General features: G+C 36.6%; 4 protein-coding genes across 6 annotated transcripts; 3 read left to right on the top strand and 1 right to left on the bottom strand.

The window, feature by feature from the left end:
- Nucleotides 1-1653: 1653 nt before the first annotated feature.
- Nucleotides 1654-3322, top strand: LOC105280608 (valacyclovir hydrolase). Its single transcript, XM_026973839.1, has 5 exons — nt 1654-1680; nt 1772-1880; nt 2409-2729; nt 2833-3088; nt 3165-3322. Exons 1-5 carry the CDS (start codon nt 1654-1656, stop codon nt 3256-3258), a joined length of 807 nt encoding a protein of 268 aa, XP_026829640.1. The 3' UTR covers nt 3259-3322.
- Nucleotides 3323-7234: 3912 nt separating this feature from the next.
- On the top strand, nt 7235-8498 carry LOC105280594 (U3 small nucleolar ribonucleoprotein protein IMP4). The gene has a single exon (XM_011341245.3). It carries the CDS (start codon nt 7418-7420, stop codon nt 8351-8353), a length of 936 nt encoding a protein of 311 aa, XP_011339547.1. The 5' UTR covers nt 7235-7417; the 3' UTR covers nt 8354-8498.
- A 999-nt stretch (nt 8499-9497) lies between these two features.
- LOC105280596 (HMG box-containing protein 4) lies at nt 9498-12931 on the top strand. 3 transcript variants are annotated; one of them, XM_011341249.3, is made up of 6 exons: nt 9498-9648; nt 10406-10840; nt 10925-10956; nt 11022-11097; nt 11179-11364; nt 12336-12931. In XM_011341249.3, the coding sequence occupies exons 1-6, from the start codon at nt 9513-9515 to the stop codon at nt 12746-12748; spliced, it is 1278 nt and encodes a 425-aa protein (XP_011339551.1). In that variant the 5' UTR covers nt 9498-9512; the 3' UTR covers nt 12749-12931. The 3 variants fall into 3 exon arrangements, with proteins under 3 accessions (XP_011339551.1, XP_011339550.1, XP_011339549.1); XM_011341248.3 differs by having other exon boundaries at nt 10412-10956; XM_011341247.3 differs by having other exon boundaries at nt 10406-10956.
- LOC105280595 (glycine dehydrogenase (decarboxylating), mitochondrial) lies at nt 12868-19729 on the bottom strand. Its single transcript, XM_011341246.2, has 10 exons — nt 18765-19729; nt 18599-18677; nt 16271-16406; nt 15797-16187; nt 15133-15653; nt 14726-15011; nt 13998-14647; nt 13463-13926; nt 13243-13388; nt 12868-13160 (listed from the first exon to the last, which is right to left on the bottom strand). Exons 1-10 carry the CDS (start codon nt 18969-18971, stop codon nt 13050-13052), a joined length of 2991 nt encoding a protein of 996 aa, XP_011339548.1. The 5' UTR covers nt 18972-19729; the 3' UTR covers nt 12868-13049.
- Nucleotides 19730-19745: the final 16 nt, after the last annotated feature.

The raw sequence follows: 19745 nt of genomic DNA, 5'->3' as shown, positions 1-19745 counted from the left end.
CGTATTCCAATTGGGACATATTTTCTTACGTATTTCCGGTGCACTTCCTTGAATGCATTAACTATCTATTTCAGCTATCGACTTTTCGTAGATAAAGGTATGATCGCGACCGCTTTGAAAGACCGGTTTTTCAACTTAACTGAAGAAATGAATTATTTTCAGATAACAAACATAAATATCTTATCTGATTACTAAATTAGAAATAAAAAAGAAATTCCATTAATCAGTCTTACTACGCAATACAAAAACAATTTTTTAAATATCCCAGTAAGCAAACTGTCAGCAGTATGTCGACAGATTGGCAGCAGATTCAATCAGAATAATGCAACAGATCAGGTACCATCTGTGTCCGCATTAAGATTGTGTTCTGCCAGCAGAGCCTGCTAACATGATCTGACAGCAGATTGGCGACAGAAACCGAGCAGAGCCTGCCGACATAACCTGGCGGTAGATTGGCGGCAGATTGGCGGCAGAAATAGAGCAGGATCTGCGCAGTGTAGTTAGCAGCAGATTGGGAGCAGAAATCGAGCAGGCTCTGCGAGAAAGTGCCGTAGTAGTACAAATTTATTGGAGCAATATTGGTTAACAATATAAATCTAATTTTTTATGTGGGGTATGAATTAATTTCTTATATTGGTCCACTATTGTAAAGTAATCTGTTTTTTAATCAATACTTAATTTGATTAAATGGGCAAATTTAATGCCTTCAGATTGCTTGCGGCGTGTGCGGACGTTGTCCATGAGAACCTCTGTGCCGCAAGTGCAAAAATTCTTAGAAAAATTAATATTATTATATCAAGACGCGTATATTAACTTATATAACTGTCAGGCTAAATCTTAAGGTCGAGTAAGAACTCAACATGTTCACCACCTAGCGGTGCGGTGCGAAAACGCATATTTCTAGCCGTGTAAATTTGAATAGTGTCAAAAGCTGCAGATCCTGTTCAGTTTCTGCCGCCAACCTGGCGCCAGGTTATGTCGGCAGGCTCTGTTCGGTTTCTGTCGCCAATCTGCTGCCAACTACACTGCGCAGATCCTGCTCTATTTCTGCCGCCAATCTGCCGCCAGGTTATGTCGGCAGGCTCTGTTCAGTTTCTGCCGCCAATCTGCTGTCAGATCATGTTATAAGCAGGATCTGCTGGCAGAACACAAGCTTAATGCGGACACAGATGGTACCGGATCTGTTGCATTATTCTGCTTCATATCTGCTGCCAATCTGTCGGCATACTGCTGACAGTGTGCTTACTGGGTGGATTTTGTACCCAATCTGTGGCCTCTCTGCTCACATATTTTGTCGAACAGATTTTGCCAATGTCTGTTCTTCGCAGGTTTGGCTGACTGGGATTATATGTCATAGAAATTATAATCCGATTTAATCCGGATATTATAAATCCGAGGAATTTAACTAAACAAAATTGAATTCTCATCCGGTAGTGACTACGTCACTAATTTCAAATGATAAGTGGATAAAGACTACACAACGTACATGGTATGTCAACACATGTAACGAAAACAATAATAGACCACACATTTCACGCAGCATGATGGAAGTATAAGTTGTTTGTCGGAAACTAGACACATACAATAGGTTGAGAGCGTTCAAGACGTGTACAAGTGCTTTATCTTTAGTGAGTTGGTTGACAATTATTCATTATGGCAAGCCAGTCTGGTAACAAGGAGGTAAAAGTTCTGTGAAAACTTGTTTCATATTACAGGCCAAATGTAAAATAGCACATGCCGTATCATTTGTCACGATACATCCCGTTAAACAAAAGATCATTTTGCGACAGGAACGAAAGATCAGGTGGGCGATGTAGACATCAATTTCGTTCGAGTCGGCACGGGTGATCATTCGGTGTTGTTCCTGCCTGGACTATTAGGTGTGAGATCGTTTGTATCATCATAATAAACGGCAACGTAAACGTCAAAATTTGTTACAGTGAGATAGCGCATTTTACGCATTCGATGTTTTAATATTTGTTGCCATTTTTCGATTCAATGAATACACGCACTGACGTAGCAATTGAATTTTCTAATAATAAATACAGTAGCTTGTTTTCTCTATTATTTAATTTCTGATGTAAAGATAGATTGTTACGACGTAAAGATGCGTTTATTTCTCCAACGATTTTTAAATAGTAAATAATTTCAATTATCCTCTTTGTATTACTACTCCATGATACTTTCTTGTTATCGACTATCGACTATATCGACTATCGCTTCATAACTACTATGTCGTTATGAATTACATGCGATGATTGTGTATATAACTGCAATAGCAATAATTCTAATAGTTAAGTTTTATTAAGCTTTATTAATTTTGAGTAAAATAGCAGAAACGTTGACTTCATGAAAGAAAAAAGTAATGTGAAGTAAAATTTATTTCTTAAACTCGCTGTATGTTTCAGGAACGGCATGGTTGAATTTCGGACCGCATATTGAAAGTTTGGGTACAGAGAAACTGACCATAGTGGCGTGGGATCCACCCGGTTATGGAAAATCACGGCCACCCGATAGAACTTTCCCGGATAATTTCTATCAGCGTGATGCAACGTGGACCTACAGTCTGATGAAGACTCTGGGCTACTCGAAATTCTCCTTAATCGGCATGGTTGATGGCAGTATCACGGCGCTTTGGCTCGCCGCCACGTATCCTGAGAGCATCCACAAGATGATCGTTTTCGGTGCAAGATCATATATACATCCAGCTGAGGTCAAAGTATATGAATGTACGACAAATTATGTAATACTTTCAGTATCCGAAGTTAACGCAAGACAATCTCTTTTTCACTTATTTTATAAAATTACTCTTCGTGCAATGTTGTTGTCTAGGTATGACGACCATTGACACTTTCCCAGAATTTTTAAGGACCCGTATGATGCATATTTATGATTTGAATTATATAGAACAGACTACGTCGAAGTGGTTAAACGCTATGCGAAGATTGTATAACAAGCAGAATGGTGACCTGTGCAATCAGGCATTACCGAAAATTAAGTGTCCAACGTTTATACTTTGTAAATCTGTGGATAGATTACTTGCACCAGATCACCCATTTTACTTGAAACAGAATATTACCAACTCAATGTATGCTATATAGATTTGAAGTAATAAAACAATTCTTCTTTGATGATTTATTAATTTTCTTTATGTTACATTTCAGGATATACGTTTATGAGGCTGGTACACCTACGGATTTTACCATACATCCCAAGCAGTTCAAGATGGTGATAACAGAGATCCTCTTCCAAAAATAAAAAATTGGGAAAAAGGTTTTACAAAAATATTAATCACACATATATATATGTATATATATATATATATATATATATATATATATATTTATATGTATTTATACATATTTATATATATATTATAGTGTGGTGAGCAATTTGTGTTTTGAGTATATAGATTCAAAAACAAAAAGAGTGTTATTATAGGCCAATATAATAGAAACTGATAGAGAGGGAATTTCAAAAGGAATAAAGTGCAATACACTTATCGCATACAAAATTATTTTCATTTTATTGTACATTGGAATGTACAACAAAAAAGTAAAATGACCACAGTAACAAGAAAGGAAACTTTTTGCTGATTATATCTGAGTACATCGTTCTAAATATTATAAGTTTTAAAACTGTTGTTTAAAACATTTTATGTATCGTTTATTGTTTTGACAATATTTGCTTAGAAAAACAAATTCAATTTCTTTAAAAAGTGCTTGACTCTTCATATGAAATAAATCAGATATGTAAAAGACGAGTTACACATAAAAAACCATAATTTTTTTAAAAAGATTATAGTCAAATATATGTATATACAGATTTTATTTTTAAAGTGTAACAAGCTCGATACCCATACAGCACAGAAAGTTGAAATAACATTGCGAAGATGTTACAATGTTGAATATTAAAATATAAATATTTTTTCAACGTTGAATCTATGTTGATTCTTCTACATTGATTCTGTATGTTGCTACAACATTGAAACAACATGTAACAAATAATTTTATTAATTAATGGTCAATTTAAAGATTGTCATTCTTCTTATATGTAACAAATAATTATATTATATTTAGTAATAATTAATTAATAATGTTAAATTAATAGGTTTTCTTTTTCGCTGTACTTCTGAACTAGTGCAATAAGTTAGAATGAAGGTAAATGTTCATTGTGTCGCTCGTCGCTCATTTTTAGCGTCAAAACAAGTCACGTGATCAAAATTAACGCTGGACATTGGTCAATTTTGATCACGTGATCTGTTTTGACGCTAAAAATGAGCGACCAGCGACACAATGAAATCGCACCTTGAAAGAAAGTATATTTGTTTCGCTCTAACTTATTGCACTGTTCAGAAGTGCAGCGAAAAAGAACAATCCTAAGATCTAACAAAGGTTTCTAAATGTTGAATTGCAATGTCTTGTAGATGTTGAATGCAATATCTACAAGACATTGCAATTCAACGAACATTAGATATTTATGCAATATCTTTTCTACGTCGAATCTACATTTTGCGATATTGATGAAACATTGCAATGTTGCTATGCAACATTTCTGAGATGTTGATTTAACGTTTGTGTGCTGTGTGGGATATCTTCTAGTACGAAGTAAATCACGGCAACGAGCTAAAGCTGGATGTTCAGTGCTTCTTATTTATTATAGATCCAAATTCATTCCAGAGTACAATAACAAACGTTTCGGTTACATCATATGACCATCTTCAGTGTCACAAAAGTAATATCTTCCTGTTTCAAGTTAAAGACAACAAAAGTGTAAATATCCTGTTTACAGACCATCGCAAGTCAATGAATTTGGATCTATAATAAATAAGAAGCACTGAACATCCAGCTTTAGCTCATTGCCGTGATTTACTTCGTATTAGAAGATATCGAGCTTGTTACACTTTAAGTTTATACGCAGGCGAGAAATATGTGTTTCTTTAATTTCATTAGATATTCTTTTGGTTCTTTCGTATGTGATCTTATCAAACATTGTATTAGATTGTTTAGATTGCAGATTAGGGCACAGATCAAAATAAAATTTCTAAAAACTTGCATCAAGCTAATCCAGACAGCACAAAATGTCCTCAGGATCATCCTGAATATGTCCAGGACGATTCAGGATATTTCGAGGATGTTTTAAGATATGATTCTAAATTTGTTTTATGAAAATTTAGTATGCATTTATAATTATTTTCAATTATGTAGAATATTTAACATAATTAAAAATTTTGAATATTGTAATAAAATATAAATATTCCATAAATATCCACTGGATAACCACAGGATGTTTGTAAAATATATGGCCTGTCTATATTATGTCAGATAGCTTATAACGTCCTAAAATTATCCTAAACACATCCAGGATATCCTGAGATTCCAGCCTCTAATTCGCCAAGCGACCGATAGATGGCCAGGCCAGGCGTGACGTTCTCGCAAGAAACATTTGCGTTATCACCTTATAAATAACCATCCGGAAAACCGATCCAGTACTCTTTTCTTCTACTTTTCTTTTGAAATCATTATTGCTTGAAGTGATCTCTCATTCCAAAAGAGTGAGATTCCACTACACGAAATTTAGAGAGTAATTCATAAAATATAAAAATCTATTTTTTTACAAAAATGTGATTTAACTCTGTCTTTCTTTGAGGCACTGATATATAGAATTGATAAATACCCATGCAGCACAGAAATCAATTAGGACATATATCCTGTGAACGTCCCTGCGACGTCCCCTGGAGCTTCTGTGCTGTATGGGTTTCGTCCTTGAAACGTACGAATAATATCCCAAACATATCCTATAGAAATCCTTAGGATATTTCATAGGATTTCCCTCGATATTTCAGAGGATCATATACGGCTATCATTTCCTCTTCCTCGGGACATCCAGAGGAGATCCGAGGATTAAAATGGGATATTCTCAGGATATCACACATGTACGTTCTGGATGTTCTTCGGATGTCCTTAGGACATCCTTGTGCTGTCTGGAAAAGATAACACTGCCACATTTAAGACGTTTTACTATCTGTCCACTGTAAATGCGGACTTCTTTAATGTGAGTACTAATCTGTTGACTTTAGCTCTGACTTGCAATGGTCTGTAAACAGGATGTTTACACTTTTGTTGTCTTTAACTTGAAACAGGAAGATATTACTTTTGTGATACTGAAGATGGTCCAATGATGTGACCGAAACGTTTGTTATTGTATTCTGGAATGAATTTGGATCTATAATAAATAAGAAGCACTGTACATACATCCAGCTTTAGCTCGTTGCCGTGATTTACTTCGTATTAGATTTTATTTTTATTTTTGTATTAATTTTGTGGAACCAGGGCACGTATTATGATACTGTTCGGAAACGATTCCGATCGGAATGATTCCACATTTGTCCCTTTCTTCCCTGGACCGGGATTCTGTAACTCGTTATCGATAGTTTTCGGTACCGTTAACTAGCGATAGCCAATGATAAGGACGACCTTGGAGAAAAGCGTGGCTCTCATAGGTTGTCGCTAGTTAACGATACCGAAAACTATCGATAACGAGTTACAGAATCCTGCAGCTGTTCTTCTCTTTCTTTTTTCTAGGGAAAAATGTAGGGAAAACGGAATCATTCCGATCGGAATCGTTTCCGAACCATCATAATACGTGCCAAGAGCCCAATTCTGTATGTACTCGCCTACCGATGATTGTCGGTGTCGTTAACTAACGACAGCCTATGAGAGCCGCACTTTTCTCCAAGGTCGTCCTTGCCATTGGCTGTCGCTAGTTACCGACATCGACAATCATCGGTAGGCGAGTACAGAATTGGGCTCCTGGGGGTCTATTACGTATCTCTTCACGGAGTGAAAATGTGAAAAATGAGCAAATTTACTAGAATATTTATAATTTAATTGGTCAACACCTAGTGAATTTGCTCACTTTTCACATTTTCACTCTGTGAAGAGATACGTAATAGACCCCCAGGTATGTATATATGTATATGTATAAAATAACCAATACAATAACAATACTATAAATATTTCTCACATTTCTTATATATATGTTATTTTTTTCTTTTTTATTAAAAAATTGGATGTATATATCTATTATATACATATGTTTCTTTGTGGAATAAGAGAGTACGACAAATATACGAACAAACCTATGATGGACAAATGTGAACGAAATTCAGCTAACCAATCAGCTTCAACAACAGTACGTTGTACTCGCCAATGAACGCAGCTCAGCCATGATGTACATATGTATACTCTATAGTAGCGCTAACCTATAAATACACATAACCTATCAATAAGCACGCTAGTTCATGCGACTTCACATGACTGAAGAGCATGTTGTTGTTATTAAACAGTTGTTCAAAACGGTGACTTTTGAAGTACTTGAAACAATTGGCAGTAGGATAGAATCTTGAATAACAAAGATGCTACGGAGACAAGCACGGTTACGTAGAGAGTACCTCTACAGGAAATCCATACAGGATAAGGTAAAGGGTATCCAAGAGAAAAAGGATAAAATCAGGCGCAACCTGGACGAGAACACGCCGATCCATCCGGATTTGAGAAAGAGCGCGTTGCATGTGCAAAGAAAGATCGAATGGGAAGATGCTGGGCCAGAGATGGCAGTGGCCATGGGCACAGAAATGGGTGGCATCGGGGTCAACAACGAGGATGACGAGTACCGTTGGGCCGGCGTGGAGGATCCAAAGATCGTCATCACGACGTCTCGCGATCCCAGCTCTCGACTGAAGATGTTCGTCAAGGAGCTACGTTTGATCTTCCCAAACTCGCAGCGGATGAATCGTGGTAACTACGAAATGCAGCAGCTGATTCAAACTTGTCACGCCAATGGTGTTACGGACTTTATTATTGTACATGAGCATCGCGGTACTCCGGACGGCCTGGTGATATCTCATCTGCCATACGGGCCAACGGCCTACTTCACGCTCTCAGGCGTTATAATGCGACACGACATACCTGACATTGGCACCATGTCGGAGCAGTATCCACATCTGATTTTCCATAATTTCAAGACGAAACTAGCGGATAGAGTAATGAACATCCTGAAGTATTTGTTTCCTGTACCGAAAGAAGACAGCAAGAGGGTGATTAGCTTCGCTAATCACGATGATTACATATGCTTCCGGCATCATACGTATAAAAGAAGTCGAGACAAGGATATCGAGATGTCAGAAGTTGGACCACGTTTTCAGATGAAGTTGTACGAAATCAAATTGGGAACTTTAGAAACAGAAGCAACGGCTGACACAGAATGGGCTTTAAAACCTTATATGAATACTAGTCACAAAAGGAGATTTCTGTCTAATGAAGATGGTTGGCAACAAGAAGACAGCATATAATTGTTTTTACATTCATCAATTTATATTTATTTGTTTACATTTTCTATTGTAATTAATCAATTGATGAGAAAATAATACATGATGTATTATAGTTTTGACTATATTAAATGATTAAATGATATTAAAAGATAGATCAATTATGATTTTAATAGCAAAGTTTTTTTAAATATAAGTACCTATAATTCCTCAAATAGCGACTTCATAATACATTCATATTAGAACACCTATCAGATATATTATTATATCTACATTAAGATACTTCATCTTGATATATTTTGGCAATATATGTAGCAAACAAAATTCTCCAATAATATTATTTTGTCAGAGATTTCTCATTTTCCTATTTTGTTAATATTCATGTTTCAGGATGTGTGAAAGAATTTTTGCATGTAAATTTGATCTTGATAGGAGACTTAATTTCTCATCTTCAAGAATTAAAATTCAGTCAATCTAAAGTGTGCTTATTAACGCGTTTGATTAAAAATCTTATAATGAACTTTTGTTTTACAATTACTATTCGTGTGTACGCGCACGTATGTATGTGTGACCCTCATTTGCAGATACGGAAATGATTGGTTTTACATAGCTGATCATTTTAAAGTTAGCCTTCAAGAAAGATAATTTAGAATTATTAGTATTGACACAAATTTAATGGCTTCGAAATTTTATCAAATTTAAGGCAAAAACAAATAAAATAAATTGACCAGTTCTTGAGATTGAGCTGTAGATTTTACACGTGATCTCTACTATACACACACGCCATATACATATACGTATACATATATAGAGAGAAAAAAATAAAGGTATATATGTACTCATATATGCAAAATTCTTCTTTAAAAATAATGTATTTATGTATATACATTAATGTAAGCTTTTACAACAAGTAAAGAAGACGGATTACAAAAACTACGCGTTGAAATTGCTTCGTCTGAAATCAGTTTCGCGCTTTTAAAGTTGATTTACGAACAGCATGTTTTGAAATGTCCCGCCCTACTGACGCATATTTATTGCGTATAGCAATTGTTTACAAACCAAAGGCGCAAATAAAGGTATATTTGTGTTTGCTATCGATTTGGACAGACGATTTGTGGTAATTGAACGAGCGTGAATATTTGCACGAGCGTTGTCGCAAAATCCAATTGTGCACCGTGTCAACATGAGTACGAGCAATGAGGAGCCCGCGAAATCTAAGAATGCACCGCGGCGCAGCGCGCGCGTTCTGGCATCGCAGCAGCGGAGGGACGCTATGGATATGTTCGGATCGTCGAAGCCACGCATGCAGAAGAGCGACGGTGAGCATCGGTTTTCATCACGCCGTTACGGTTGCATCAGATAGATCGTGTGCTTGCTCGTTGATACCGCTTGCAGTGAATCGCATGATTTGCGCGCGTTCGTAGAAAATCTCGGAGTTTTTCCCGTAATATTCAGTTGCTATTTCACGTTACGTGTTGAGTGCTAGCGCTTCGGCGTGTACGGCGGGTAGCGGCCGTACTAACTGACGCCGTATTTCACCGTTTCGTGGTTAGGATCTGGAAATTTAACGAATTTTCGATCTTCTACATCGATCATTGAATGATACTTGTGTATTCATGAAACTCGAAACGGTAAACGTTTCTTTCCATCTTGCTTAGATCTTCTCGCAATCTACTGCGTATATTTGACATGTAGACATATAGAGTAAACAAATAGATCAGAAGTTTATGGATATATATATATATGTTAGCTTTTCTTCCTTAAAATCTGAATTACTCATTTAAATTATAACACATTGAATCGATGAAATATCATATTTTTCATATAAAAGAAGATAACACGATGCAGAACTCTTGTAGAAAAGAATCAAAAGCAAACTTCGTACTGCAACTAGCTGCCCACGTCTAGTAGTTGGTATACCGTAGTCTGTATAGCATAGAAGTAGTGTCTTTGATATTGCGCCTACTCTGTGGACGTATCTATATTTATGGGCATCTAGAGCTAGTAGTTAGCCATTGCAATGTATATTGGACCCTTTCTTTTTTTTGGCAAGGTGCAGTCTGCTTTATCTTTCAGATCTAGAAGTCACGGGTATCTCCCGCAGTGGTCGTGTAAGGAAGAAATCGTCTAAACTCGTCGACTTTGAGTCGCCTGATGATCTTACGGAGAATAAACTCAAGCGACAAAAAGTACAGTTACAAACCCAACAACTTCTGGAGCAATATGAAGTACAACAGCAGCAGCAGCAGCAACAGTTGCCGGTTCACTCTGGCCAGACGGGAAGTGGTGGACGACAAAGAAAAAGTTCAGATGCCAATCATGCGCAACAAAGGGCCAAGACGGAAACTCTGTCCGATAACGAGGCACACTCATCTGATTCTGAATCCGACGATCCCTCTGGAATAAACGAGGATGAGAGATATAGTATGGATTCTGGAAGTGACAATGAAGTAGACCCTCTCATGATCGACGACAGAGAGACGGGATTCAGGAAGCTAGAACCACCATCAGGTCAGGAAAGCTCACAAGCGAATAGTTTATATATGCTTGAAAAATGTAAGAAAAAGTTAATTATTAAGGATGGGAAAATTATAGGCAAGATGAAGGCTCAGCGCAAGGATAAAGGGGTACGTACGTAACGAAGAAGAACCAAAGATACCAAAGAATGGCCTTAATCTTTTGATATTTTTAGAAAACGAGGTTTACCGCTTACATGCTATGGGCAAAGAAAATTAGGCAAGAACTGTTAGAACAGTCTCCTTATATGGGTATTAAGCTGTATTATTTTTCTTATGAGCTACGTACGCATGCGACTTTGATTGTTGTTCATTGATCGTTGCTTTTTGTAGATTTTGCGGCAATTTCTAAGCGGTTAGGAGAGCTGTGGGCTACAGTACCACATCTGGAAAAATATAATTGGCGCAGACGTGCAAAGCGCTTGGCAGCAAAGCCTTATTCTTTACCAGCGAGTAAAGACGAGTCTATCTGGAAAATGCCACCACCCGCCTCGCGAAAAAAATTTATTAATAAAATTGGTGGGTTTGTTGGTCTTGTATATGAAGCAGTGTAGGATTTGTTTAGTGCGTTACATGCTAGTTTACATACATTACATACATACATGCATATACAATCGAGTACATTAATACTGTTCGATTTCGGTTATTTTAACACAAACAGTTGAGGTTTAGTATTATCTTCCTCCACTTTTCTAGTCCTTCGTCTCCTACAGCTGGCGACGTCAAAAAGAAGATGAAGGCATAGAGTTGGAGGCACTAAACTTGCAACTGTTTATGAATGTTCAATAGCAAAAACTGGATGGTATTAATTCCTCCACGATGGCGGAGCTGGTCGCCTACGTTACCACTGTACAGAAAAATAAGCCGCAAGTGTTCATTATACGGCGGATAGAGTAGAGAGCGGTCAAATTGGCGCAGAGTTTTCAAGCATTGATCGTTCATTTTCGATTTTATTTTCATCATTATAGTAAAAGACAAATGATTATCCTTGCTACGCAAAGAATCGATGGTGAATATAGAATGGCCATATGTATAAAAATTACAAATTGTAGGTATAGATAAAAACGAAGGATTATATATATAGCTATTGCATTCATCTGCGCGTTTCGCATATTCGCTTCTTGTGTGATACCAGCCGATGTAAGAGACGATAGTAATCTAGAGTGGAAGACACTATTTAGGAGACTTCAGTTATCTGCATAAAGTCAATAATCAAAACCGAACGACATTCGATTGTAGATACATATGAATATGTGGACAAACACACACACACACACACTATTTATTAGTCTATTTATTAGTAGTTCTAATTTATTTTGCATTGTTCTTCATATGCATGTGCGCATTAGAACTGACGATATTTATTAAATATCTACCGATCTTTGTAGGTACATTTTACTTGTTCTGCATTTGCATGCACGTGCGTCTTGTTTATAGCAAATGATTCAGTATTGCATTAACAAGTCGTTCTCGTATGCGTTGTATTCCAGGTAATGGGAAAGAAACAAAACCCGCGTCTGCGAAAAAGACGATTCAACTCGGTGTACCGTCTGTCGTCGGAAACGATCCAATCTCGTCGCCGTCGAACCGCATCGGCAAAGATCTGGTCAATGAGCCGGTGATAGGTACGGGAATGTACAAGATCGTCGGGACCCAACCGATCGATGTGGCGGCTCATCTCAAACTGCTTGGTGAGAGCTTGACGATCATTGGAGAACGTTTGAAGGAACACGACGGTCAGATCGCCGTTTCCGGCAGCCTCTCGGTTCTCATGGACTCGCTGCTGTGTGCCTTAGGTCCATTGATTTGTTTAACGCAACAAGTACCGGAAACTAATGGGGCTAAGCCCGAGACGCTCTCTCAAATGCTCGATAACGTTGCTTACCTTATGCCCGGTCTATAATGTATAATGTATAGTACACGAAGTCGTCTACAGCGATGTAAATATATGTATCAAGTTACACGTGTAAAATTAGGTAGATTACGAGCGTGAAAACAAAAATGTCATTTATTTTCAACAAATTTGAAAAGAAATCTTTGTTGTATTTTAATGACATAATTACATCTTGATGAGACATCTTAATGATAAAAAACAGCATTATGTTTTATATAAATAATATATTTATATAAAAGTTAAAATAAATATTTAAATAATCCTATTATAACTAACGCACTGTACATAATGAATATGAATAACATCTCGATTATTGTTCCGGCAAAATGGGCGGACACGTGCAGAATAGATTCTTATCACCGTATATGTCGTCTATCCTTCCGACGCTCGGCCAAATCTTGTTGCCTCCTTTCACGAACGGCTAGAGTGCGAAATAAGGTTTCGATTGGTCACTTTGATCCGTTTAATCGCAACACTCGATAAAACGCTTACAAGATACTTACAGCAGGAAAGGCCGCTAATTCTCGCGAGTATGCTCGATTCCACTCGGTCGTTATTACTTGCTCCTGTGTGTGAGGTGCCATTTTCAGAGGATTTTGAGCAATGTCCAATTTTCCTTCCTCGATATCCGCAATTTCCTTCCTTATGACTATTAAAATATTACGAATATGAGCGAACAAACGACAAGAATATCGATATATTTCACGCATCATTCACACTTACGTATCAGGGAATCGCAGAATCTGTCTAATTCAGTCTTGTCTTCGGATTCGGTTGGTTCGATCATTAAAGTGCCAGTTACGGGCCAACTCATTGTCGGAGCGTGGAAACCATAATCCATCAATCTCTTCGCGATATCGACGGCCTCGACGTTCGCGGTCTTTTTAAAGTCCCTTATGTCCAGGATGAATTCGTGCGCGATCAGTCCGGTTCCGCCCTTGTATAACGTTTTGTAATATTTCTCTAGTCTCTTGCTCATGTAATTGGCATTGAGGATAGCCACTTGCGTGGCCTTGCGCAAACCCTTCGGACCCATCATCTTGATGTAGGCCCATGAAATTGGTAAAATGGCAGACGAGCCGAAGGGCGCGGCCGACACGGCACCGAGATTCTTCACGTCACCTTTACCGTTGTCCGTGCAACTTATTACCGGATGATTCGGCAGGAAAGGTATAAGATGTCGCTTTCTGAAAGTTCATTCACGTATAATTTGTTAATGTAAGTCTAATATATCAGAATAAATTAATTGTTCACTTACACTCCGATAGGACCCATGCCAGGCCCACCGCCACCATGAGGAATGCAGAACGTTTTGTGCAAGTTGAGATGCGACACGTCGCTGCCGTAATCGCCTGGTCGACACAGACCGACTTGAGCGTTCATGTTGGCACCGTCCAGGTATACCTGGCCTCCGGCATCGTGTATCATATCGCATATATCGCCGATCGTCTCCTCGAACACTCCATTTGTCGACGGATACGTGATCATGAGACAAGACAGTGTCTTACGGTATTTGTCGACCATTTCCTTCAGGTGCGCCATATCAATGGAGCCGTCTTTCCGTACGAAGATCGGCTCCACCCGCATACCTGCCATTTGCGCGGATGCGGGATTTGTGCCATGCGCGGATATTGGAATCAGACAGACCTGCCTGTGCTTGTCGTTCTTCGACTCGTGGTAACACTGTATAGCTCTCAAGCCTGCATATTCGCCCTGTGCCCCGCTGTTTGGCTGAAAACTGATGCCATCGTAACCCGTTATCGCGCACAAATCTCGTTCTAATTCGGCGAACAGTCGTTGATACCCCTGAGCCTGTTCAAGCGGGGCGAAGGGATGCACGTCCGTAAAACCTTGCAGACTGCAAGGCATCATCTCCGTCGTGGAGTTCAGCTTCATCGTGCAAGAACCCTAATATCCATCGCGTTAGTTGGAAGAAGAAAATGTTCAAACGTATCTGATCATTCAAGTAAAGCAAAATTTACTCACCAGTGGGATCATGCTGTGCACAAGGGACACATCTTTATTTTCTAGAGATTTCATGTATCTAACTATCCTCGTCTCCGAATGATGACTATTGAAGACGGGATGTTGCAAGTACGGAACGGTACGGTGAAAGAAGTCTGATTTGTCTAAACTTCGCGTAAGAAAACTTTCGTCCTTAACGACTTCCTCCACTGTCGTGTCCGCTGAAAATATTTTGTAAAGATCGTTGACGTCTTCTATTGTTGTGGTCTCGTCGAGAGATATTCCAACCGTGTCATCGCTATAATATCTATAAAGGTGCGTACATTAACAAACTTTCATCAATAAAATCATCGATAAATTATTAGACATTATTATATAAAATTATTAGGATCTTAGAAATATGCTTCTAGATTTCGAAAAGTACGAACCTTAAATTTACTTTAGCTTTGGTCGCGTTTTCCTTTATCGTCTGTACGGAGATTTTTGGCGATACTTTGATTGTGTCAAAAAAATATATATTATTTATCGAGTTGCCAGTTAGTTCCAGTCCTCTCGCGAGACTCAGCGTTAAATTGTGCACTCTGCTTGCGATCTCTCGTATTCCTTGTGGTCCATGGTACACCGCATACATTGCGGACATGTTGGCCAGCAATGCTTGTGCAGTACAGATGTTGCTCGTGGCTTTGTCTCTCCTGATGTGTTGCTCGCGCGTTTGAAGAGCCAACCGATAAGCCTCCTGTCCACTGGAGTCCCTTGTGACGCCTATCATTCTGCCGGGCATTAAACGCACTAGTTTCTGTCGACACGCGAAGAATCCAGCGTGAGGCCCGCCATACCCAAGTGGTACTCCGAAACGCTGACTTGTACCCACGCAGATGTCGACGTCGAATTCGCTCGGTGGTTGAAGCACGGCTAACGCTAGCAAATCGGTAGCGGCACAAACGAGTGTCTGGAATAACATGTACATTCCATTAAACATATGATTTTTATACCATTAATAATTATTTATAAAAGACAGAAATATTTCTCTTATAAATAGAAGTTTTGATAAAGAATATTTGTTTTTACATGGATTAATTTTCAATTAAGTACCCCGTCAGAGTGCGCCCTCGCAACAATGTCATCAAAATCGTGTATGGAACCAGTTGTATCAGGATATTGTACAAGAATACCGGCAATATCTTTTGCACTGGTATCTACTTTAAATACATCTCCCACTTCTAATTTCAAACCTAAAGAAGCGGCGCGTGTTGCAATCACGCTAATAGTTTGAGGATGCACTTGATCGGAGAGGAATAATTTTTTTCTTTTATTGTGTCTGTGTGTGAGGGCCAAGGCTTCCGCTGCTGCTGTCCCTTCGTCCAAAAGAGAGGCGTTTGCCACTTCCATTCCCGTGAAATCACATATCATAGTTTGGTAGTTTAGTAGACCCTCCAGCCGTCCTTGTGCAATTTCTGGTTGATAAGGGGTATATTGTGTTGTCCTATGATAAAATATCCAACAATTAATTTTTCTTCAATAAATTTTCTATGTTGTCAATTTTATTCTCTCTAATGTAAGATTTACCATCCCGGATTCTCAAAAATATTACGCATAATTGTATGCGGCACGCAACAATTGTGGTATCCCATGCCTATGTAAGAACGCCAGATGTCATTCTTTTCCGAAATTTTGGTGATTTGCTTCATTAAATCATATTCAGCTGCAAAATAATTATTTATATCAATTTTAAATTTTTGTTAGTGTTTAACGATATGAAAAAATATGCGTAATAAAATTTTAATGGTTTTAAAAGGCAAACATTCGGAGCAGATGGACATATAACGATATTCTGTAAGACGAATAAAGCAAGTTTTGCACGAATATTATTTATTTCTTAATGTGTCGATAAAATAAAGTTTATTTTTTTTCTATATCGAATTCAATATCAAATAATACTGTCACTTATATGATAACAATAATAATTAATTCTTTGAAAATATTTCATTATTTTTACCTTACTATAGTTCCTATCGACAAAAGTACAAGAAAAGCAGTTTTCAAAACTTTTGTTTTGTTTTGTCATAAAATTCTTGAAAGTAAATGAAAATTAAATAATTAAATAAAAGAGAAAAAACATAAAATAATATATTTGCTCCATCAATGCTATTTTCTCGTTGAAGGTGTCCAATATTGTTGAATTAAGATTAATTGATCCCGGAATATTTACTCTGTCTTATTTGTTATATTTATAAGTTTTGTGATTGTTTTCTGCATTTCCAGTTTCACAAAATTTTTTAATTATATTTACATATACAAAAAAGATGATGAACAATAATAATAAAAATTTCCGTGGTTACATTACAATGGTAACGTAATGGTTTTGATGCCATTTTATGCTTTTTTAAGCATTGTTGATTCTAGTAATTGAAAATTGTACTTATTTTCTTTTCTTTCTCGAGTGCTGTGTCGTAAAAGATTCATGCTTGTATATTCATCAAAATCATACAGACATACTTGTAGATTAGTAGGCAGATTTACATATATGTATGTACTACAGTATTTATACAACGTACTTTTTAAATTTCATGTTTTTTTAATTGTGCTATATTTATGCTCATTTGTGCTGTAAGTCCCCCAGCTCAATTTGAAGCATTTTTCGGAAAGAAATGAAAAAAACTAAATATTTGCTAGCCTTGTATTTTTCAAATTTTGAATATTTAAACTATACTGCATTGTGCTAATTGTGTTTGCAAAGAAAATCGATAACTCGAACAATAACAATAACAAAAGATAAATTTTCATTAGCCTTATACTTTTTCGCGATTGAGTTCAATTTTTTGCCTAAATTGACACTAACTTGTATCGTGTTGTGTCATTGAAAGAATTTCAATATCTCATATTGCTTTGTTAAAAGGTTGAAATTAATGAAAATATAAGAAAAGATTGTATTGTTAATAAAAAAATATTGAAGATTTTTAATATCTCACAAGATCTTCGAAAAGAATCTTTCGTGTATTATTTTCTACTTTCAAAACTATTCCATATTATGTTTGAAATTTTTTCATATCATCAAAACTAAAAGAAATAAATATCCCGTTTCTATACAATAATTTAAAGTTTTAAATTGTTGTTTACGTCAAACTGATGTTATTGAAATATGTTATTGAATACGCGAGCAAAACGTGATACTATAAGTAGTACATGAGAGAATGTCGTAAAAGTGGAAAGAAATTTGCAAACTATGTGATAGTGTATGATTTGAATTCTACTTGAGATCACGTGAATATGGAACGAGTGCACGAGATTGAACTGTGACCCAAGATAGTGATACTGCACAAATAAGTTTTAAGCATATATCTCACAGACACAATGATGCAAGGCGAAATGATGCTATGATTCTTTTAATTGATATATAAATGTTCTAATAGAAAATTGAATATATTAAACGCATATTATCATAATTTTAATTAGCGAGTATAGATTGTGAGTTATACTAAAGAATTTTTTATTAGTAAAATTGCATCTTGTAAACATTTAATTATCCATTATCTGTGAAAATTATCTATTTTTTTTGTCTGTGTTTATATAAAATTAATACAAATAGAGAATATTTGAAAAAAAGAATCACGTGTAAGAAATGCGTCACGGTAATCGAGGGTTATCAGTTTCAGAGCAAGATAAATCAGAAAGTCTCGTGACTTGTCACGTTTTTATAGAATGACCGACCCATGGTTACATTATCTTACAACGGAAAAAAATACAATTGCTATCTTTATGTTTCGTCAAAAGATATTCACGCAATTCTACAAACAGTAGGATAGAGATTTAACAATTTATTCTACATTAACGCGACTCAATGTTTCCAAAATTTTCATATTATATATATGTACTCATTAAGGAGATATTACTTACTAAGTGGCTCGTTAAGATTCAAATCTCCTTTGTGAAGAATTTTAGCTGGCACTGCCGCTTCCGTTAACTCATCGAGACTCTGCAATAATTAAGTTGTTGTAAATGAAATTAATTCAGCCATAAACGAGTGCTTCTATCATATAAACAGATTCTACAAATAAATTACCTTAAATCCAATGGTTCGCAGCATTTCCATTTGTTCATGTTCCCTGGGTCCAATATGCCTCTTTTGAAATTCCTCATGTCGGGGAAACAATTTTTCAAAATTCTGTTTTCGTAAATTACTCGATTGCAATCCACGCACATGTCGAGCCACGATACCGCGTTTGCTTAAGAGTCTAGAGCATTTAGCCGCATTCAAAATGTATTGCATTGTAACTTAAAAAATAACGCGGAAATTCTAACGATGAATATTACGCTTAATACTACAGTTACGAAGGTTTTCTCAAAACTGCCAAGTGTTAAACTTGACGGAGATTTTATATTCAGTGTACCGATATCGTCGCGATGATGTCACAACTTCTGATTACAACTTGAACTTCTCTAACCCTGAGCTATATTGACATCTAAAACAATGTTGAGAAATTATTTTCGCAGTTATATCTTGTGACGTTAAGGAATTTTGACGTCCGCCTTTCGACATGCAACTTAGTGGGAGTCCTCCACTAAATATTACTTTGCTTTTACTAATTCTTTTGCAAATGTGCAACAACAAAATTTTACATATTTTTTTCTTGTAAATTTTATTGTAATAATTTAATTTGATTAACACGCGCACACGATAGGTAATACGTTATGGATATACGTAATGTAGGCACAAATTAGTTTTAAATCGTTGACCTTTATTTAAAAGAATACTTCTCGTTACGGTTGCTCTTCGCGGATGATACTGAAATACTGAAATACTAAAACGTCGAAAGTGCCGGAATGTCTCCGAAAGCAAACAAATTTATATTCTCTTATATGGCCTTGTTAGATGTAAGCAGAAGACGACAAACAGGTGATCGTGACAAACAGTATTTCAAATTTGAGCACCGTAACGTCGAATGTCTACAATAAAATATGTTATAATAAAATAAGCTAAGAAAATTTATATTTTTTGTATTTTTCATTTATAAAAATACAAAATTTTTAATAACAAAATAAT

Source organism: Ooceraea biroi, chromosome 11, assembly GCF_003672135.1.
Source record: "Ooceraea biroi isolate clonal line C1 chromosome 11, Obir_v5.4, whole genome shotgun sequence".
NCBI lineage: Eukaryota > Metazoa > Arthropoda > Insecta > Hymenoptera > Formicidae > Ooceraea > Ooceraea biroi.
Note: the sequence above shows the minus strand (reverse complement) of the source record. Positions and strands in the feature narration are given on the sequence as shown.